Source organism: Megalobrama amblycephala, linkage group LG19 (genome assembly GCF_018812025.1).
Source record: "Megalobrama amblycephala isolate DHTTF-2021 linkage group LG19, ASM1881202v1, whole genome shotgun sequence".
In the NCBI taxonomy this organism is placed as follows: Eukaryota; Metazoa; Chordata; class Actinopteri; order Cypriniformes; family Xenocyprididae; genus Megalobrama; species Megalobrama amblycephala.
Genome location: NC_063062.1, coordinates 32,893,512 through 32,915,958, shown reverse-complemented (window position 1 = coordinate 32,915,958; position 22,447 = coordinate 32,893,512). Strand labels below are relative to the sequence as shown.

General features: G+C 44.7%; 2 protein-coding genes across 7 annotated transcripts in view; one reads left to right on the top strand and one right to left on the bottom strand.

Annotated features, from left to right (window-relative positions):
* Positions 1 to 21,247, bottom strand: part of LOC125254248 (NACHT, LRR and PYD domains-containing protein 3-like) — a 58,902-nt gene extending 37,655 nt beyond the window's left edge. The window contains exons 1-6 of one of the 6 annotated variants that reach the window (XM_048168789.1): positions 20,756 to 20,984; positions 20,480 to 20,593; positions 20,045 to 20,158; positions 18,156 to 19,949; positions 16,689 to 16,859; positions 10,654 to 10,824 (exon numbers count right to left, since the gene is read on the bottom strand). In XM_048168789.1, coding sequence (XP_048024746.1) covers positions 10,654 to 10,824; positions 16,689 to 16,859; positions 18,156 to 19,949; positions 20,045 to 20,158; positions 20,480 to 20,593; positions 20,756 to 20,805 — 2,414 coding nt within the window. In that variant the 5' untranslated portion in view covers positions 20,806 to 20,984. Of the gene's footprint in view, positions 1 to 10,438; positions 10,825 to 16,688; positions 16,860 to 18,155; positions 19,950 to 20,044; positions 20,159 to 20,479; positions 20,594 to 20,755; positions 20,987 to 21,105 lie in introns of those variants that run through there. The other 5 variants (XM_048168794.1, XM_048168792.1, XM_048168786.1 and 2 more) reach the window with 5 other exon arrangements.
* Positions 832 to 5,646, top strand: LOC125254263 (zinc finger and SCAN domain-containing protein 1-like). Its single transcript, XM_048168813.1, has 2 exons — positions 832 to 2,272; positions 5,590 to 5,646. The coding sequence occupies exons 1-2, from the start codon at positions 1,154 to 1,156 to the stop codon at positions 5,590 to 5,592; spliced, it is 1,122 nt and encodes a 373-aa protein (XP_048024770.1). The 5' UTR covers positions 832 to 1,153; the 3' UTR covers positions 5,593 to 5,646.
* Positions 21,248 to 22,447: the final 1,200 nt, after the last annotated feature.

Sequence of the window (22,447 nt, the reverse complement as noted above, 5' to 3'; positions counted from 1 at the left end):
GACCTACAACCAATCAGAGCTACAGAGTAAGTAACGTATGTTGAGTGACGCATAGTTGTCAACAGAACTCTTCTTAGCGACCATCGGGGCCAGCTGATAAATCAAACTTTTGCCGAATCCCGTAGGAAGGACGGCAAAGACATCTTTCCCATCGACAAATGCCTTGATCGCGGTCCTCTGTTCCTTTTTTAAAATTAATGCGCTGTCGATATCTTCTATAACGGACGCGATGGCGGAATCTACACATCTCAGTTCTTCAACAACAGCCATCATTGTTGTAAACTAATTGACCTTTCGCAAAGACCCGCCCCCCTTAGTTACTGTTGCTTTGTCTGACAAGCCGTGGCGCTGTCACGCCACACAGAGTGGAAAATACATCGCGGAGCAAAGAGGAAACTGACAACACATCGACAGACGAGACAGAGGGTGCTTCTCAATTCTTATTTGTGCATCCTCGTTTCCTTTCCTTACTTCCTTTCCTCGCGTCTTAGCTCCACCTCTTCAGGATGCGAGGGAAGGACGCAAGGAAAAGATGCGAGGACGTAGGAATTGAATCAAGTGAAATGATATATCCTCACTCCCTTTAGCGTCACTTCAAAGCGTCATCAGCTGCACTTCAGGGACCTATCCATATGTTAATAAAGTTTGGTTATTTTAAAAAAATATAATAAATATTAATAAAGCAAGATGCCCCATTGAAATATATGAGGTATAAAGTTTATTTAAACTGTAAAAGTAAAGCATATATAATTGTGTAATAATATTGTGGCGAGGGGGGCGTGGTTCAGCGAAGTCTGCAGCGGGAGAGAGAGGCAGGAGACGAGCGGTTGAGTGAGTGGGTTAAATGCAAATGACGAACACCTGTTTCTTGTTTCAGTAATTGGCGTGGAGAGAGTATATAACGCCAGGAGAAACAGGAGTGGCTGAGAGAGAGAAGGACTACTGACTGCTTACCTCCTGGATGCTGGAATTGTTGGCTGGAGTTGCTTATGTTATATTGGACCGTTTTGTGCCTGTCTGCACACCTGTTTTGTTATTTTTGAAAACCAAATAAAGCAGTCAGTAGTCAAGCTGACCCTGTCCTCTTCCTTCCTGACATTGAACTTTGTTACACTGGTGCCGAAACCCGGGAAGGGAGAGGAAAGCCGCCGCCATGCAATCGTCCTCCGGAATGCCATTTGCGGAGATTATCAGCAGCCTCGCGGGCCTACAACAGGAACAACATCAGGCCCTGCTGGACTTGCGGAGAGATCAGGAAAGATCTTTTCAAGTCATCGTCCAAGCCCAGCAGGAGGACCGCGAGAGGTTCCGGAGCTGGATTGACCGGGAGGTTCGACCGGAAGCCACGGAACATCGCGCTGTGCCCGCCCACCTGCCATTCAACAAAATGGGATCTGCGGACGACCCGGAGGCATTCCTGGACCTTTTTGAAAAGACGGCCGAGCTGTCAGGCTGGCCGCGGGACCAGTGGCCGATGCGCCTGGTCCCGCTGCTCTCCGGGGAGTCCCAGATAGCGGCACAGCAGCTTCCGGTCCAGAATCTCCTGGTCTTCGACGACCTGAAGAGGGCCATCCTCCAGCGGGTCGGCCGGAGCCCTGAGGAACACCGACAGCGTTTCCGCTCGCTCGAGCTGGCTGAGTCCGGCCGACCCTTCGTGATGGCCCAACAGCTCCGGGACTCCTGCCGCAAATGGCTGTTGGCTGAGGGAAGCGACGTGGAGAAGATCGTCGATCGAGTGGTGCTGGAGCAGTTTATCACTCGGCTACCGAAGAAGACAGCCGAGTGGGTCCAGTGCCACCGCCCCACGTCGCTGGACTCGGCCATCCATCTCGCGGAGGACCATATGGTGGCGTGCCCCGGGGTCGGCGAACCCCTCCCATCTGCTTCTCTCTCTCCCTCTCCATCTTCTGTCCCTCTCTCTCATCCTGTCCCTTTACCCAGGTCACGGCCGCCTGGATATCCGCGTGTCCCGCCCCGGGGGCGGGGCGGGTTTGACCAGAGCCAGTCCGGGACTCCACGTGCCCCGCCCAGGAGGGCGGGACTGGTTTCCACGGGACGGGATCCCACTCCTGTTTCTCCGCTTTCTCCACGCCAATCATTTACCCCACCCCCTGCCACTGGGGCGGCGGGGAGGTCTGGGCCGGCCTGTTGGCGTTGCGGGGACCCGGAGCATTTCATAGATAAATGCCCGGTGATGGAGGTTGGGACAATGGTTCGGGTCCCGGACGCCCCGCAGGCTGCCCCCGGTCAAGCTGGCTGGTACCAAATACCTGTGAGTATCAAGGGGGGTACCTATCAGGCTTTGGTGGATTCAGGATGTAACCAAACCTCGATCCATCAAAGCCTGATTTCATCCGGGGCATTGGATACAAGCCGCGTGGTTAAGGTGCGGTGTGTGCACGGGGATATAATGGAATATCCTGTAGTGTCAGTCATTATCCAATTCCGGGGACAAAAACATAGTGTTGAGGTGGCAGTTAATTCGCACCTCCGGCATCCGTTAATTCTGGGAACAAATTGGCCAGCATTTTCTGAATTATTGGGTTATTTATGCACGGATGCCTCTTGGGGGAAAAATGCGGTGGATGTGGAGGCGCGGGTGCAGGCGGGAGAGACTGATCGGGGACCACTGAGTGCTGCTTCAGGGGAACAGAGTGAAATCGAGAGAATAATTCTCTCGGAGCGCGATGATTTTCCCCTGGAGCAGTCTCAGGATGAGACGTTGAAACGTGCATTTGAACAGGTCCAAGTCATCGACGGTCAGCCTCTCCAGCCTGGACGCGCGCTTACCTATCCATATTTTGCAGTTGTGAAAAATAGGTTGTATCGGGTGACCCAAGATACCCAGACAAAAGAAGATACAACCCAGTTGTTAGTTCCAAAGAGCCGCCGGGAAATGCTTTTTCAGGCGGCTCATTCTAATCCTATGGCTGGACACTTAGGACAGGCAACAACACTAAATCGCCTCATGACCCGATTTTTTTGGCCGGGCATTCATGAGAATGTGCGCAGGTGGTGCGCGTCTTGTCGTGAATGTCAGCTGGTGAATCCACCGGCCACCCCAAAAGCGCCTTTGCGCCCACTTCCATTAATGCAGGTCCCCTTCGAGAGAATTGGTATGGACCTCATCGGGCCATTAGAGCGATCATCTAGAGGACATCGCTTTGCATTAGTCATTGTGGATTATGCAACACGATATCCTGAAGCAGTGGCTCTCCGCAGCATTTCTGCTAAGAGTGTTGCGGACGCACTGTTCAGTTTAATCTCCCGGGTGGGGATTCCAAAAGAAATCCTCACCGATCAAGGCACGGCGTTTATGTCACGTACGTTACGCGAACTTTATGAATTATTGGGCATTAAAACGATCCGTACCAGCGTCTTTCACCCACAAACGGACGGGCTGGTCGAACGTTTTAATCGCACGCTTAAAACCATGATTCGTAAATTCGTTCAGGAGGACGCCAAAAATTGGGATAAATGGTTAGAACCCCTGTTGTTCGCTGTGCGAGAGGTCCCGCAAGCCTCCACGGGGTTTTCCCCCTTCGAGCTTCTCTATGGACGCCAGCCCCGCGGGGTTTTGGATGTTCTAAGAGAAACTTGGGAGGACGGACCATCTCAAAGTAAGAACGAAATTCAGTATGTCATGGACTTGAGAACAAAACTTCACACTTTGGGGCGGCTGTCAACGGAGAATTTGTTACAAGCCCAGGACAAACAGAGCCGGCTGTATAACAGGGGGACTAATTTACGAAAATTTACACCGGGAGAGAAAGTGCTTGTATTGCTCCCTACGTCAAGCTCTAAATTATTGGCAAAGTGGCAAGGACCATTTGAGGTCACACGGCAAATCGGAGATCTCGATTATGAGGTAATACGGTCTGATAGGAGGGGGGCACGTCAGATATATCACCTCAATCTCCTCAAAAAATGGAATGAGGCAGAGGCAGTGATGCTGGCGATGGTGATTGGTGGAGAGGATGATCTTGGGCCAGAGGCGATTTCCAAACCTCAATCTCTTGCGCTGGCTCCGGGAGGAGATCATCTCTCGCCCTCCCAGCTCACTGATCTCACTAAATTACAAGCAGAATTTGCGGACGTGTTCTCCCCCCTACCGGGCCGTACTAATCTGATTCAGCACCATATCGAGACAGAGCCGGGCGTGGTAGTTCGCAGCCGGCCGTATCGCTTGCCTGAGCACAAGAAAAAAGTGGTTCAGACAGAATTAGAGGCAATGCTTGACATGGGGGTAATAGAAGAATCCAGCAGTAACTGGGCGAGCCCGATAGTTTTAGTTCCTAAGACGGACGGCTCGGTTCGGTTCTGTGTGGATTATCGCAAGGTGAATGCTGTGTCGAAATTCGACGCGTATCCAATGCCACGGGTGGACGAACTGCTTGATCGGCTCGGTACAGCTCGTTTTTATTCGACACTGGACTTAACAAAGGGATATTGGCAGATCCCCTTGTCGCCGTTATCTAAAGAAAAAACAGCTTTCACAACGCCGTTCGGATTACACCAATTTGTCACTCTTCCGTTCGGGCTGTTCGGGGCACCGGCTACCTTTCAGCGTCTCATGGATAGGATTCTACGGCCCCATGCTGCGTATGCTGCAGCCTATTTAGATGACATAATTATATTTAGTCATGACTGGCAGCGGCATATGCAGCATTTAAGGGCCGTCCTGAGATCGCTGAGAGGAGCTGGGCTCACGGCCAACCCGAAGAAGTGTGCAATTGGGCGTGTGGAAGTAAGATATCTGGGCTTCCACTTGGGACATGGACAGGTGCGTCCCCAAATTGATAAGACTGCAGCAGTTGCGACCTGTCCGCGCCCCAAGACCAAAAAGGAGGTGAGACAGTTCCTGGGGCTGGCGGGATATTATAGGAGATTTGTTCCTAATTATTCGGACCTCACCAGCCCTTTGACTGATCTCACTAAAAAGGAGGCGCCAGATACGGTCCAGTGGACGGAGCCGTGCCAGCAGGCCTTTACCCAAGTGAAGGCTGCTTTATGTGGCGGGCCGCTATTACACTCTCCTGATTTTTCTCTCCCATTTCTGTTGCAGACAGACGCGTCGGACAGGGGGCTGGGTGCGGTCCTGTCCCAGGAGATAGAGGGGGAGGAGCGGCCGGTGCTGTACATTAGTCGGAAGCTCTCAAAGAGAGAGACTAAGTACAGCACCATAGAAAAGGAGTGTCTTGCCATCAGGTGGGCCGTCCTCACCCTCCGATATTATCTCCTGGGACGGGAATTCACCCTCTGTTCGGACCACGCTCCCCTGCAGTGGCTCCACCGCATGAAGGATACCAACGCGCGGATCACTCGTTGGTATCTAGCTTTACAGCCTTTTAAGTTCAAGGTGGTCCACAGGCCGGGTGTTCAGATGGCTGTGGCCGATTTCCTCTCCAGAAATGGGGGGGGGGGGGGGGGGCTGCAGGCCGGATGGCTCCCCGGCCTGAGTCGGGCGGTGGGGGTATGTGGCGAGGGGGGCGTGGTTCAGCGAAGTCTGCAGCGGGAGAGAGAGGCAGGAGACGAGCGGTTGAGTGAGTGGGTTAAATGCAAATGACGAACACCTGTTTCTTGTTTCAGTAATTGGCGTGGAGAGAGTATATAACGCCAGGAGAAACAGGAGTGGCTGAGAGAGAGAAGGACTACTGACTGCTTACCCCTGGATGCTGGAATTGTTGGCTGGAGTTGCTTATGTTATATTGGACCGTTTTGTGCCTGTCTGCACACCTGTTTTGTTATTTTTGAAAACCAAATAAAGCAGTCAGTAGTCAAGCTGACCCTGTCCTCTTCCTTCCTGACATTGAACTTTGTTACAAATATAATTGTGACAGATATTGAAAGGAGAATTTATACATGCGTCACGTTTCTCGATGAGAAAGACTTCCGCAAAGCATGCACCTGTGTATCCTCGCTCATGACTCCTCGGGAAGCCTCCTCACTCCTCGATCCTTGCCTCCTCGCGGTGCAATTAGAGAATTGAGATATCCTTCAAGATAGCTGAGCTCGATCGTTTTCCGGGTCATAGGATGGAGGACGGAGGAGCGAGGAGACGAGGAGGGATATTGAGAAGCACCCAGAGCAGGTTACTTATGATATTAAACAAAGTCCCAGCTTTCAAACTGTGTAGTTATTAAAAAAATTCAAACAATAAAAAACGTTTTGTGGCTCTTTAATGGGTTGTGATCATGATCGTGACAGATTGCTGTAGCGCCTCAGCTCAAGAGGCTCGTTAACCGATCATCTCTTCCTACTAGTCCATTTATAGCATCAAATAAACATGAATGAACATGAGAATGAATGTTGTTTCAAACGCGGAAAGACGTCAATATGTACAATTTTTCAAGTTTAACTCCACCGAGGTTAATCTTCTAACTCCTGACTGCTTTGTTGGACAAAATGGCGGATGCGGCGTTCTGATTGGTTAGATCGCTTGTCAATCAAACTCCCCAAGCGCTCTTTGATGACGTGGCTGATTACGTTTCTGGTGATAATCTGTCAATCATTGCCCTGACAATGTGATTGGTCCGAACAGTTTCTGTTCGGGCATAATTACTCCTCTACGGATCGAGTCCAGACCGAACTCCCTGACCTCAAAATGTTGTGGGCGGGGCTAAGTTCGGCTGGCATCCAGGCTAATAAGCAGGGGTTGGAGGGTTAAAGTCAGTAAAAGTACCAGGTACAAAATCAGAGGGGAAGTCATGCAAGGGGTAAGAGGAGTTAGTAGATGAAAAGAGATCATATATGCAATTTATTTTATTTTGGAAGAAGTGTAAGAATGACTCATAGAGGTCCGCTGAATTACTCATGACAGGTGCAGGAGGGTTGGTGAGTTTATTGACCACAGAAAACAGTGTTTTAGGACGAGAGGATGCATTAGTAATGAGGGTATAGTAGTAGCTGGAGCGTGCAGTATTTAGAGCGGATTTGTATCCACCTGTTTCCGCGGGGGCGCTACTGTAAAAGAGAACGTGGGTACAACTTCCGGTGAGTAGTAGTAGAAGTAGTAATACCAATGGTATTTTGTGTGCTAATTAGCGAAGAGGCTAAGTGTTTTTTGGATCATTGTTTACTTTGTAAAGTTGCAAATCTTTATGAGAGATGTCATTACGGTGCTCAGTTTACTACATTATTAGTTAATAATATCACAATACAATAAACAGTTTTCGTGCCCTTAATTGCTCTTTACTTTACTGACCTTCCACAAAAGTGCTGCTGCATGACTAGAGCATCCTGACCCTGCAATACATGAACAACCCGCTGTCTGTACTTCCCGTCACTGATGCTAGCACCAAAGCCTTATGATGTTATATTGACTCCTAACGTGTCGTGTGTGCCAGAGCCAGTCGCGTTTCCACAGTCATATGCGATGCTAAAGGCTACTTATGTTAACCATTGCGATAATAAATACACACGTTTATGGAAAATATCAGAGACTGCTTGAGGAATGAAGACAATTCTTATGTGATTATAATCGTGTATTTATTTGGTTTAATGTTTTATCTGTCTCTTCCCTGTGCCTGTTGATTCCTGACAAATGCATATCTTTCACAGATTCACACACTCCGGTTAACTCGTATAACTCATAACTCCTGTTGTCTTCTCATGAGCTCCCTCTGTTGCTCTGGCTGAAAGGATCAGGATAGATAGACGGAGAGATCGCACAAACATCCTCGGATAGCAATCATCGCATAATTTAGAGGAAAATAAATAGAAATGGTCAGAAAAGTGACGTAAACATAGGGTATGTTATCAATATATTTCTAAATGTGTAAGCCTTTGGATTTAAAAGCCTTAGTGGAGTTGTTTTTTGCGTTCTTGTGATCGCAAATAAATGGAAGCGTGCGCAACTGAATAGGTCTGTGTTTTCTTTTTATGTCAATATAAATATCAGTTAGATTTAGCATGATTGATGTGCACTCCTGACATAAATTAATACATTACTATTACTGTAACATTTTTTTATTGTAAAACATTATTCAAATATTGATGCCGGAATCTTAAATCTTTAAGTAAAAAACAAACGTTCGCAAGTTTGGATCGTTAAATCTTGAATGACCGTCAACTGTTGAATGAATGAGTGTCACGTCCAGCTTGTTTACTTCGAACCGGAAGACGCTCCCACGTTTGACGCAAGGCCTCATGGGGCATAGGAAACTTGTGGATAGCTGTATATGTTCCTTGTAGGCAATAAGATGCACATTCAAAGCGGTTTTCCTGTGAAGGCGTTCAAGGCGGCGACCAGTAGTTTTCAGTTTGCGAAGTGCAGGAGTAAACCAGGGAGATGTATGTGTCGAGGGTACAAGTTTACATTTAAGAGGAGCCTGTACAGGTCCTTCTCAAAAAATTAGCATATTGTGATAAAGTTCATTATTTTCCATAATGTAATGATAAAAATTAAACTTTCATATATTTTAGATTCATTGCACACCAACTGAAATATTTCAGGTCTTTTATTGTTTTAATACTGATGATTTTGGCATACAGCTCATGAAAACCCAAAATTCCTATCTCAAAAAATTAGCATATTTCATCCGACCAATAAAAGAAAAGTGTTTTTAATACAAAAAAAGTCAACCTTCAAATAATTATGTTCAGTTATGCACTCAATACTTGGTCGGGAATCCTTTTGCAGAAATGACTGCTTCAATGCGGCGTGGCATGGAGGCAATCAGCCTGTGGCACTGCTGAGGTGTTATGGAGGCCCAGGATGCTTCGATAGCGGCCTTAAGCTCATCCAGAGTGTTGGGTCTTGCGTCTCTCAACTTTCTCTTCACAATATCCCACAGATTCTCTATGGGGTTCAGGTCAGGAGAGTTGGCAGGCCAATTGAGCACAGTAATACCATGGTCAGTAAACCATTTACCAGTGGTTTTGGCACTGTGAGCAGGTGCCAGGTCGTGCTGAAAAACGAAATCTTCATCTCCATAAAGCTTTTCAGCAGATGGAAGCATGAAGTGCTCCAAAATCTCCTGATAGCTAGCTGCATTGACCCTGCCCTTGATAAAACACAGTGGACCAACACCAGCAGCTGACATGGCACCCCAGACCATCACTGACTGTGGGTACTTGACACTGGACTTCAGGCATTTTGGCATTTCCTTCTCCCCAGTCTTCCTCCAGACTCTGGCACCTTGATTTCCGAATGACATGCAAAATTTGCTTTCATCCGAAAAAAGTACTTTGGACCACTGAGCAACAGTCCAGTGCTGTTCAAAAGTGGCTTGACCTGGGGAATGCGGCACCTGTAGCCCATTTCCTGCACACGCCTGTGGACGGTGGCTCTGGATGTTTCTACTCCAGACTCAGTCCACTGCTTCCGCAGGTCCCCCAAGGTCTGGAATCGGTCCTTCTCCACAATCTTCCTCAGCGTCCGGTCACCTCTTCTCGTTGTGCAGCGTTTTTTGCCACACTTTTTCCTTCCCACAGACTTCCCACTGAGGTGCCTTGATACAGCACTCTGGGAACAGCCTATTCGTTCAGAAATTTCTTTCTGTGTCTTACCCTCTCGCTTGAGGGTGTCAATGATGGCCTTCTGGTCGGCAGTCTTACCCATGATTGCGGTTTTGAGTAATGAACCAGGCTGGGAGTTTTTAAAAGCCTCAGGAATCTTTTGCAGGTGTTTAGAGTTAATTAGTTGATTCAGATGATTAGGTTAATAGCTCGTTTAGAGAACCTTTTCATGATATGCTAATTTTTTGAGATAGGAATTTTGGGTTTTCATGAGCTGTATGCCAAAATCATCAGTATTAAAACAATAAAAGACCTGAAATATTTCAGTTGGTGTGCAATGAATGTAAAATATATGGAAGTTTAATTTTTATCATTACATTATGGAAAATAATGAACTTTATCACAATATGCTAATTTTTTGAGAAGGACCTGTATATCAAGGGCAATGGAAGTGGAGGCATTATATTTGGCAAGGATTTCAGGGGCGCTAGTGTGTACAGTAATATTGGACAGATGTGTTTGTACAGATTCAGAAAACAGTAATGGATTGATAGAATTGTGGTTATGGTAGGTTATGGTGGTTTTCACCCTAAGGCGGGGAAGAGGCATTACACAGTTTAGTTCAATATAGAGGTGATGGTCTGAGTTGTTTTGTTCTGTTTAGTTCATGTTTAGAGTTTTTTTTATTGTTCACATGTTCTTTGTTCTTAGTTTCCCACCACTTGTTTGTTGTCATGATTCCTGATTTGATTAGTGTTTGAGTTCAGCTGTGTCTTGTTAATTAGTATCGTTAGATCTTCCGTTCACTGTATTTAAGCCCTGTGTTTCAGTCTATGTCACAGAGCACAAAACATGATGTGTGTGTTTTTACAAAAATTAAAAAATAATACTTTAGAAAGTGTCAATGCAGAAAGATGAATGTGATGAACAGTAAGAATGAATCCAGCATGTTCTTCATTTATCAGTTGTGTTGAGCTCGAGTCTGTTTAAAGTCAAGAGACTGAAATGTTGATTGTGTGAAAGTGTGTATTTCAGTGTGACTCTCAGTCCTGCAGTATCATGTGACTGAGGAGCAGCTCATGTGTTCAATCATTTACAGCTCAATCAGCTGAACTCACAGCAGCAGAAAGAGGCTGAACACTTCAAATATACTTTACATTGTGATTCATGTGTGAGAGTCAAATATGATCTTACCACAGTTTCTCCAGTTTACAGTGAGGATCCTTTAGTACATCAGACAACAGATTAACTGATTTTCCTATTTTATTCTCAGACAGATTCAGTTCTCTCAGGTGTGAGGGGTTTGATCTCAGAGCTGAAGTCAGAGCAGCACAACCTTCATCTGTGACTCCACAATAACTCAACCTGTAGAGAACAATGACACACTATTCACTCTCTAAGTTCAGATCAGTTTAGCAGTGAATCCATTATTAAGGAGAAAGCACAAACTTAAAAATCAATATGTGTGATAACTGAGAATTAAAATGTCACAGAGCACAAAACATGATGTGTGTGTGTGTGTGTGTGTGTGTGTGTGTGTGTGTGTGTGTGTGTGTGTGTGTGTGTGTGTGTGTGTGTGTGTGTTTTCAAGATTTATGAGGACACAGATTTGTATTATGACATGGGTATTTCACTGGTATTACGACGTAAACATGCAATATAAGGACATTTCATGAGTCCTCATGTTTAAAATAGCTTTAAAATCATACTACACAATCTTATTAAAAATTTAAAAATGCATAATGTTTTCTGTGATGGGTAGGTTTATGGTTAGTATAGGGTGAGAGAATATACAGTTTGTACAGTATAAAAACCATTACGCCAATGGAATATCCTTACTTTGACAGCAAAACAAACCTGTGTGTGTTTGTGTGTGAATGTGTGCACGTGTTACAATACAGAAGGGGACAGAGACACTGGAATGCAGGTAATATAGTTTATTGAACAACCAGGAGCAGTGACGGAGTGCAGGTAAGTGAAGGCAGGTTAGACAGATGACAGATATGGATACTGGACTGATACTTGTCTTTTCTCTTGCAGATATCATTGGCAGATGACAGACTGGAGCTGAGAAGACACAGTGGAACTCACACGAGACGAGGAACAACGAAGGAGACTTAGGAACACGGTGTAGACAGGTAAGTATCTTGGAAGGACTCCTTGAAGTAAGCATACAGGTAAGACCATGTGCAAACGAGACCGGACAGTGACTGTGTGAGTGAGTGTGTCTTTTGTGCTGTTGCTGATGACTGTGCTGATGGGATGCAGGTGAGCATGATTAGAGCTCGGGTGATGACATGCGCTAGGGTGATGGTAGAGCCTGGCGTGTCTGTGAAATTCCCCCCCCCCTCCACGGCCCGCTCCTGAGGGCCGTGGACCCAGACGTCATGGTGGTCGGCCTCTGCCACAGGGTGCACTCTGGATGAGTGGCATGGAAGGTGTCAAGCAAGCTTGGACCGAGGATATCATTTCGGGCGACCCATGAGCGTTCCTCAGGACCGTAACCCTCCCAGTCCACAAGGTATTCCAGAAGACCACCACGGTGCCGGGAGTCCAGGATGTCACGCACCTGATAAGCAGCGCCGTCGTCCAGGATAAGAGGAAGGGGGGGTTCTTTGGCTGTGCCAGGCTCTGTGGAAACAGAAACAGATGGGTGGTGAGGTTTTAACAAGGATACGTGGAAAGTGGTGTGAATTCTATACTCAGGTGGGAGTTGGAACTGGTAGGTGACGGAGTTGATCTGTCGGACGATGGTGAAGGGGCCAATGAATCTGGGACTAAGTTTCCTACAGGGGAGGCGCAGTCTGATGTCTCTTGTTGACAGCCAGACCTTCTGTCCCGGCTGGTATTCTAGAGCGTTGGAGCGACGAAGGTCGGCCGTCATTCTGCACCTGCGAGGGCCCGTTGGAGCTGGTGGTGCGCGGAGTCCCAGACCCTCTCGCTCTCTCGGAACCAGTAGTTGACTGCTGGTACGTCCGGGGGCTCCCCTGACCAGGGGAACAGTGGGGGTTGGTAGCCGAGTACGCACTTGAATGGGGTGAGTCTGGTGGTAGGCTGTCGTAGTGAATTCTGGGCATACTCGGCCCATCCCAGGAATTCGTTCCAAGAGTCCCGGTGGCCGTGACAGAAGGTACGAAGTAAGCGACCGATCTCTTGGATCTTCCGCTCCGTCTGCCCGTTCGTCTGTGGGTGGTATCCTGAGGAGAGGCTGACAGTTACACCTAGGAGTGAGAAAAGGCTTTCCATACCCTGGAGATGAATTGTGGCCCTCTATCCAATACGATGTCCTCAGGAATTTCATAATATCTGAAAATATGATTGAACATAAGTTCAGCAGTCTCCATGGCCGTGGGCAGTCCCTTTAAAGGAATCAGATGATATGATTTAGAAAATCTGTCAACAACCACCAGTATGCAAGTACAATTATCTGAGGCAGGAAGGTCAGTGATAAAATCTACTCCTAGGTGTGACCAGGGACGATTGGGAATGGGCAGAGGCTGGAGTTTTCCGGAGGGAAGATGCCGTGGACTCTTCGAGATGGCGCATTCCTTGCATCCCTGCATATACCTTCTGACATCCGATGCCATGTTCGGCCACCAGAAGCGTTCTTTAAGCAACAAGAGGGTTTCATTGACCCCAGGGTGGCCAGTGCCCAGTGACGTGTGAGATGCGTGAATGAGGGGAGTGTGCCGTGTCTGGGTGACGTAGAGCAAACCTGGTGGGCAACCCGGCGGAGTGTTGGTGGAGGCATTGTACTAGGGCAGTGTCTCTTCAGACCAGACAATAGGATTAACGAAGAGCTTCTTGGACAGAATTGGTTCAGGAGTTTCAGAGCTTTCTTTGGGACCATGGATGCGGGATAGGGTGTTGGCCTTTACATTCTTGGACCCAGGGCAATAGGAGATGGTGAAATTGAAAAGAGTGAAAAACAGGGCCCGTCGTGCTTGGCGTGGGTTTAGTTGTTTTGCATCTCGAAGATATTCCAGGTTTATGTGGTCAATTAGAACAACAAACGGATGTTAAGCTCCTTCAAGCCAATGCCTCCACTCCTCAAGGAATAGTTTGATGGTGAAAAGCTCCCTGTTGCCGATGTCATAATTGATCTCCGCCGGGTTGAGTTTGCGGGAGAAGAAGGCACATGGGTGAAGTCTACTTGGGTTCCCCTGCTGCTGTGACAGGACCGCTCCCACTCCAGTGGTCGAGACGTCGACTTCCAAGACGAAGGGCTTCACAGGATCAGGATGTACCAGGAGGGGAGCGGTGGCGAAGGCCTCTTTCAGAGTCTCGAAAGCTTGGGTGGCGGCTAGGTTCCAGGACAGAGACTTGGGCTTACTGTGTAGGTGGTTGGTGAGTGGAGTGGAAATGATACTGTAACCTTGAATGAATCATCGATAGAAGTTTGCGAATCCTAGGAATCTTTGGAGCTCTTTTATAGTCGTTGGAATGGGCCAGTCCTTGATAGCAGTCACCTTCCTCTCATCCATCCGGATGCCACTGCTATTGATGTAGTACCCAAGGAACTGCACTGAGGGCTGGTAGAAGGTACACTTCTTTTCTTTGAGGAACAGGTGGAATTCCCTCAGGTGTTGCAGGACCTCCGCAACGTGGTGGCAATGGTCGGCCATGCTCTGGGAGTAAATCAAGATGTCATCGATGTATACCAGGACTGACTTGTGAAGGAACTCCCAGAGCACCTCATCAATGAAATCCTGGAATATGGAGGGGGCGTTAACAAGTCCATACGTCATAACCAGGTATTCATAATGGACAGTAGGGGTCACAAATGCGGTCTTCCACTCGTCCCCCTCACATATCCGGATGAGGTTATCGAGCTGCGGAGGTCCAACTTGGTGAAAACATTGGCACCTCAGAGATGTTCTAGCACAGATGGGACGAGAGGAAGTGGGTAACGGAACTTCACAGTGATCTTACTAAGTGCTCTGTAATCAATGCAGGGCCGCAAGCCTCCGTCCTTTTTTGCCACGAAGAAAAAGCATGAAGCAGCAGGGGAAGTAGACGGGCAAATGTAACCTTGTGACAGAGCCTCTTGGATGTATTCCTCCATGGCCTTCTCCTCCGGGATGGACAGGGAATATATTTTTCCACGGGGCACTGGCTCACCTGGAAGCAGATTAATGGCACAGTCCCATGGCCGGTGTGGAGGCAGCGTGGAGGCTTTCTTGAGGCAGAAGGCATCGCTGAAGTGGGCATAACAAGGGGGAATATCCACTGAACGGTTCTCGATGGGGCTTTCAATGGACGTGGCACAGATTGACAAATCTTTGGAGCATGGAGAGGTTGGGACTGGGAACTCAGAGAAACAATTCAGGAAACAGTTGTCGCCTCACTTCAGGATTTCCCCAGTTTTCCACGAAATAACTAGGTTATGCTGCTCCAACCACGGACGCCCTAGGATCACGTCAGTGGTGGATTCCTACAGAACCAGCAGATGGAGTTGCTCCACATGGAGGATGCCGACTTGAATCTGGATTGGACCGGCGCTGAAGCGCACTTGTTTTCGACTGATGGGTCTTCCAGTTACTGAGTGGATCTGGTAAGTCGACGGCATTGCTGTAGTTCTGAGCTTGAGCTGGCGGCAGAGGACGCTGGAGATGAAATTGCCGGCTGACCCAGAATCGAGGAGGGCACTGACTGGAAGAGATACACCGGCAGCAGCAAGGTTTACAACAGTGGTGAGTGGTTTCATCTTATTTATAGAGGGAATAATCACACACCATGGGACGGGCTGGATGAGTGAGGCATTCAGAGATGTAATGCCCAGATAATCCACAATAGAGACATAGGTTCTGGGTCAGCCATCTCTGCCGCTCAGTCATAGACAGACAAGTATTTTCCACTTGCATGGGTTCGTTGGCTGGTTCTGGGGAGCTGACAGATTTTGGTCGGCGGAGTGAAGATGGAAATAACGGATGGCCCTGGTGCTCTTCGAGACACGGCTGCATACGAGTGGTGAAGCAAATGGAGAGTTGGATAAAACGTTCTAGCCCGATGGAATCCTCGTATGCAGCGAGATGCAACCGCAAACGTGGATCCAGTCCTTGTCGATACGTGGTTATGAGGGACTGTTCGTTCCATCTGCTAGGGGCAGTGAAGGTTCTGAATTGAAGAGCAAATTCATTAACAGGCATTGATCCTTGTTTCAACTGGTATAATTGCTCACCGATTGTAGAATCCCAGGCAGGTCTTCCAAAAACTTCTTTGAAGTGAGCGATGAAACTGGAGAGAGACTGGGTTATGGGATTTTTCTGGGACCAAAGAGGTTCAGCCCAGCGAAGTGCCTTGCCATCTAGCTGAGAAATTATGAACACTACCTTAGCGTGGTCGTTGGGGTACAGGTGTGGTTGCATCTCCAGGATGGACCAGTAAACATTGCAGGAGGAATCCGTTGCAATTCTCCGCCAAACCAGAGAAGGGCGCCAGTTTGGCCATGGGACTGGTGATGGCAGGTCATGAGGAAAAGGCGGCGGTGGATGCGGAAGTGCTTGCTGGTGAAGATGCAGGTGGATTAGTGGAGAGTGCTCGGCGTAATATGTCCATGAGCTCTTGAAATGGATCCGGGGTGTTCATACTGGTGTCGTCTGTTACAATACAGAAGGGGACAGAGACACTGGAATGCAGGTAATATAGTTTTTATTGAACAACCAGGAGCAGTGATGGAGTGCAGGTAAGTGAAGGCAGGTTAGACAGATGACAGATATGGATACTGGATTGATACTTGTCTTTTCTCTTGCAGATATCATTGGCAGATGACAGACTGGAGCTGAGAAGACACACTGGAACTCACACGAGACGAGGAACAATGAAGGAGACTTAGGAACACGCTGGAGACAGGTAAGTATCTTGGAAGGAGTCCTTGAAGTAAGCATACAGGTAAGACCATGTGCAAACGAGACCGGACAGTGACTGTGTGAGTGCGTGTGTCTTTTGTGCTGTTGCTGATGACTGTGCTGATGGGATGCAGGTGAGCATGATTAGAGCTCGGGTAATGATGTACGCTGTGTTTGGGTGATGGTAGAGCCTGGCGTGTCTGTGACAGCGCGTGCGTGTGTGTGATTTTACAACATGAAAAACAATACTTTAGAAAGTGTCAATGCAGAAAGATGAACATGATGAACAGTAAGAATGAATCCAGCATGTTTTTCATTTCTCTTACACCTTAAATATACTTTACATTGTGATTCATGTGTGAGAGTCAAATATGATCTTACCACAGTTTCTCCAGTTTACAGTGATGATCCTGTAGTACATCAGACAGCAGATTCACTGATTTTCCTATTTTATTCTCAGATAGATTCAGTTCTCTCAGGTGTGAGGGGTTTGATCTCAGAGCTGAAGTCAGAGCAGCACAACCTTCATCTGTGACTCCACAATTTCTCAACCTGTAGAGAAATGAAAATCAAATAGCATAATAAATAGTTAAACACTATCAAAAAAAACAACAAACAAGTTTCAATTCCAATATAATTTAACAGTGTCAAATTCTTATCCAAGTTTCATGGTCAAATTCACACTAATCAAAAGGTTAATATTGAATTAAATTAATATTTATGTATTTATTAACTTTAACCAAGGGTCTTCAACTGGCGGACCACAGCGGTACTGCTGGGGTCCGACAATTAATGTTTGATCACAGATACTTTGTTGATCTCTTGAACTCAATGGCCAATCAGAGGTGTTTCATTTAGTCAGAATCCACTCACTGCTCAAAACACTGGAGTTTTTGTTCAGAGCTGAGTTCTGCATGCTCACGAATCCTCTCATTAACAAAGACACGATGCAAGAGATGCATTATTCAGTTTAGACAACTTTATTGATTATAATGGAACTTTGTGAGATCGTGAACTGAGATGAGTGACAGATTTTTAGTGATTATAAAGAAAGCGCTCTTTCGAGGTTATACATAATCCACTGAATAAAAGTTTAGTTTTTCTTGCTGCTGAGAGGAGCGATGGCCAATTACACACTGCAAAACATGTCAAAATAGATACATGTAATGTAAAAGCAGACTAATAGATTACTAGAAAAATATTCACACCAACATATTTTTGATATTCTATTCCAATTATTTAAAAAAGTAATGACTTGTAAATAATATTAAATGTCTCACTGTACATTGTTATTCTTGTTATGGTGGAGCCGCTGCTGCACATTACATCTGCTCTTTACTGGAGAACCTGCACTAATTTCAGATACTCAGTGATTTGAATCTTAATTGTTCATCTGACAGTAAAATTAAAATGTGAATTTGTAATAATCTTGAAGCTGAAGTTCAGATATATGTTTAATTGTACACCTGACTAGTAAAATTACATGTATGACTCTATGTTAACCATACATCAAATGTGTTTTAGGAGATTTGAGCTTCTTGATAAAATGAGCTGTTTTTCCAGTTGGGTCTTAATTTCTTTTATGTTATCTATTTACAAACAAATATTTAAATATTTAAATTCCTTCTTTATGAGCAAGAACACTCAACTGGTAAACCTGAATTATTTATTCATATGCAAAATTCTGACTTTTTTTGAATATCTGAAGGAATTTTACATTGTGACGGTTTAGAAAACATCAAAATACTGACCACTAAACTCTGCACAACTTCTGCAGCACTGAAGATTTATGAATTTCTATTTTCCTGATGTTTTAACAGTGAAGTGATTGTTCTCAAAGATACTTACTGAACTGATCTGGATTCTTTAATCACAGGCAGCAGCTTCAGAAGAACTTTCATATCTTCAGCTTTATTGTTTCCTAGAATAAACTTTGTCAGATCAAACTTGTCCAGCTTCTTCTCTGATGTCAACAACACAAAAACTACAGCTGACCACTGAGATGAAGAGAGTTTGGCTTCCTTTATTCTTCCAGATTTCAGATACTGTTGTATCTCCTCCACAAGTGAATGATCACCCAGTTCATTCAGACAGTGGAACAGATTGATGGATTTCTCTGGAGAGTCGATGGTGCTGACCTTCATCTTGATGTACTCAACTGTTTTCTTATTGCTGTCAGATCTGCTTCTTCTCTGTTTCATTAGTCCTTGTAGGAGAATCTGATGAGACTTCACTGACAGACCCAGAAGAAACCGCAGGAAAAGGTCCAGATGTCCATTTTTACTCTGTAGAGCCTCATTCACAGCTCTCTGATGCAGCTCAGATAATGAAACATGTTTAAACCTCTCCTTAACTTTAGACAGATAACTTGGTTTAGTGATTGGCTCAAACACATTTCTGGTGTTGTTTGTACAGGAGAGATGCACATATAGAGCCGCTAGATGTTCCTGAACGCTCAGATGAACAAAGCAGAAGACTTTCCCCTGATACCAGCCAAACTCCTCTCTGAAGATCTGAGTGCACAATCCTGAGTACACTGATGCTTCTGTCACATCAATGCCACACTCTCTCAGGTCTTCCTCATAGAAGATCACATTGCCTTTCACAAGCTGCTGAAAAGCCACTTTCCCCAGTTTGAGGATCATGTCTTCATCTGTCACGTTCTTCTCATAGTCCTTCTCATGTTTGATGTTGGTCTGAAGGATCAGGAAGTGTGTGTACATTTGAGTGAGAGTCTTGGGAATCTCTCCACTCTCTGCTTCGCTCAACATCTTCTCTAGAACAGCGGCTGAGATCCAGCAGAACACTGGGATGTGGCACATGATGTCGAGGCTCCTTGATGACTTCAGGTGTGTGATGATTGTATTGGCCAGACTCTGATCACTGATTCTCTTCCTGAAGTATTCCTCCTTCTGTGGCTCATTGAAGCCTCGTACCTCTGTCACTCGATGGACACACTCAGAGGGGACGAGATCAGCTGCTGCTGGTCTGGAGGTGATCCAGATGAGAGCAGAGGGAAGCAGATTCCCCACAATGAGGTTCATCAGCAGCACGTCCACTGAGGCTGATTCACTTACATCACACAACCTCACATCGCTCTGAAAATCCATAGACAGACGACACTCGTCCAGACCATCAAAGATGAACAACACTTTATATTTGTTACTGGATATTTCCATTTCTTTTGTTTCATGGAAAAAGACATGAAGAAGATCTGAAAGTCTGAGTGTTTTGTCCTTCATCAAATTGAGCTCTCTGAAAGGAAGTGGAAATATGAGCTGGACGTCCTGATTCTCTTTCCCTTCAGCCCAGTCCAGGATGAACTTCTGCACAGAGACTGTTTTTCCAATGCCAGCGACTCCCTTTGTCAGCACGGTTCTGATGGGTTTGTCTTGTCCAGGTAAAGGTCTAAAGATGTCATTGCATTGGATCGGTGTGTCCTCTGTTGCTGCTCTCCTGGATTGTGTCTCAATCTGTCTCACCTCATGCTCATTACTGATCTCTCCACTCTCACTCTCTGTGATGTAGAGCTCTGTGTAGATCTCATTCAGGAGTGTTGGGTTTCCCTGCTGTGCTGTTCCCTCATACAGACACTCAAACTTCTTCATCAGATTTGATCTAAACCTGTTGAGGACTTCATGGCTGTAAAATTAAAATACCACATTATTACAATAGTTAATGAGCACAATATCTTTTTGTATCATAATCAATGCATATCTTTTACAGAAACGTTATACCTCAGATCAGTCTGTGTATCTCCACTCGGAAAATGTATTTTATGATCCATAGACGCGTCACTCCTCATAGACACACAGCTGGACTCTGATTCTGATCTCTTCTGATGAACTGAACTACAACAAAGAGAGATTAAAGTGAAAGATTTAAATGACTGTATTAAAAACCACGTAAATTCTTTTATCCATAGAAAAACTTCAAGGTTTTTCATTTACACTGTTGATGCACAAACTGTACATTTAACTTAGTACTCTCATATATGTATCTCTGTGTGAGCAACACTATATACTTTTAAAAAAAAAATGATATAAATATAAAAAACTATAAACCAATTAAAATAATAATTATTTTGATAATTAATATGTATTCTTGTACATTGTTTATCGTCATTTAGTATTTTGCAATACTATAATGGTATTTTTATAGAAATGTTATACCTGAGATCAGTCTGTGTATCTCCACTCTTAAAATCTATAATTTGACCCATAGACTCGTCACTCCTCATAGACACACAGCTGGACTCTGGTTCTGATCTCTTCTGATGAACTGAACTATAACAGAACAGATTTGATCCTTTATGATTATAATCACTTTAAGATAAGACCTTATAAGCATTTATCATCAAACATCTTTTTGCATCCTAACAAAATATCTTGCCATCTTCAGACATTTATCATTTAAAGGTGATTTAATCTAGTGTTTATTCAAAGTACCTGAATCCTGGAGAAACGTCTTCATCTCTGGATGTTTGTGTGTCATCCATGATGAATCTGAACCGTTGAAACAGAATCTGATCTCCAACACTGACTCTGGATGGAAGATCTTGTACAAACACAATAATTCAGCTTTTCCTCAGACAGGATCAAGAGACGCGGCATTCACTCAAATACACAATGTTATTGTATGTTCACACAAATGCTAAAATAAACCACAGACAACACGAAGCAATATAACCATATTAATTTGCTTTAAAATGAAAAACATCAAAAGCATTTCAAAGAACTATTTATGTCCTTCAGATAATGCGGAAGTCACCTGTAAGTCTCGTGACCTGAACACTCACCTTGATCAACATTTAATTGTATGTCGATTTAAAAAAAGAAAATAAAAATAAAAAACTCCTCCACCTTTTCAAATATCTACACGTAAATTTATGATTTAGCTTTTATAAAGGTTCCTATAAAAACATTTATATTCCTGTTGCAGAATCGGTCTGGTTGTTTAAATGGCGAAACAAACTCTGCACATTTACTTTCACTTAATATATGTGACGCGAGCCGTGATGACGTCACGTTACAGACTCGAGCTCAAACCCCATATAAACGCAGTGCAGGTTTTGTACATGCATTAGCTTAATGTTACAATACAGTAGGTATCATGCCAAATGTATTGGGAAAGTTGGTTTTAGGTCAATATTCGCTGGATATTTCCATATGGAGCGTCTAAAAAGTGAACTCCAAACTGTGGAAAAATGTCAGTGATGCGATGTCCAATCATTCATGATTATTTAGGCTCAGTATTTAGGAGATGACAGATTTCTATTGTCTGCGTTTTGTTTTAAACTTCAAGTCAATCTACTGAACCATTTACACTGATTTTTTTTTTTTTTTTTTTTTTTTTTTTTTTTTTATCTATGAGACCTAAAATTATTTTTTTAATCCTGTGTCTCCTTCTGGTGGACAACATTAGTATTACGGCCTTCATCTAATTATTCCAACTTTATTGACTTGGGCTGCGTTCCACTCCAGTTTTAGACACGCACTCGCGAACTTCCCTAAACACTTCCCCTCGGGGGAATCCCTGCCGCCATTTTGAAGTGCGTTTGAAGTGGACGAGGGAAGTTTACATAGACAGTAATGTTGACCGAGGGAGCGAGTCTACTTCATATGTACACTTCAGGCAGCTCCATTTTTTTTTATTAGCCTTTAAAACATAACATAAAACAATTACATTTTTAACATGACATCCAAAAAGATACTGTATTTAAAGAAATGGGTTTGCATTGCACAAGGGAAAAATAAAATAAAATAAATAAAATAACCAAAAATATAAAAGAAAAAAAGAAAAATAAAGAAAAAAAATATCAGTTCAAGTATATACCAGTTAAATTTTCAAGTAACTTCAATTCTTTGGCAAATAAAAGTGTATCTCTACATTTTTTGTTATCAATACATTGGAGAGACTCGACATACAAATAAAAATCAATCATAAAGACCTTCAAACAGGGTTTAGAATTATTTCGTTTACTTTTATGAATATGAAATTTACCCAATAAAATCATAAGATTCATCATAAAATTAACAGATGGATTTTTTGATTCAAAATATAAGATAACATCTTTGGATGTTAATTCACAATTATAACCAGACTTCTGTTGAATACGTATCGACAAATCTTCCCAGAAT

What these genes read in the sequence shown, in the direction of transcription:
- LOC125254263 (XM_048168813.1), top strand. Translation starts at nt 1,154, where the DNA reads ATGCAATCGTCCTCCGGAATGCCATTTGCGGAGATTATCAGCAGCCTC.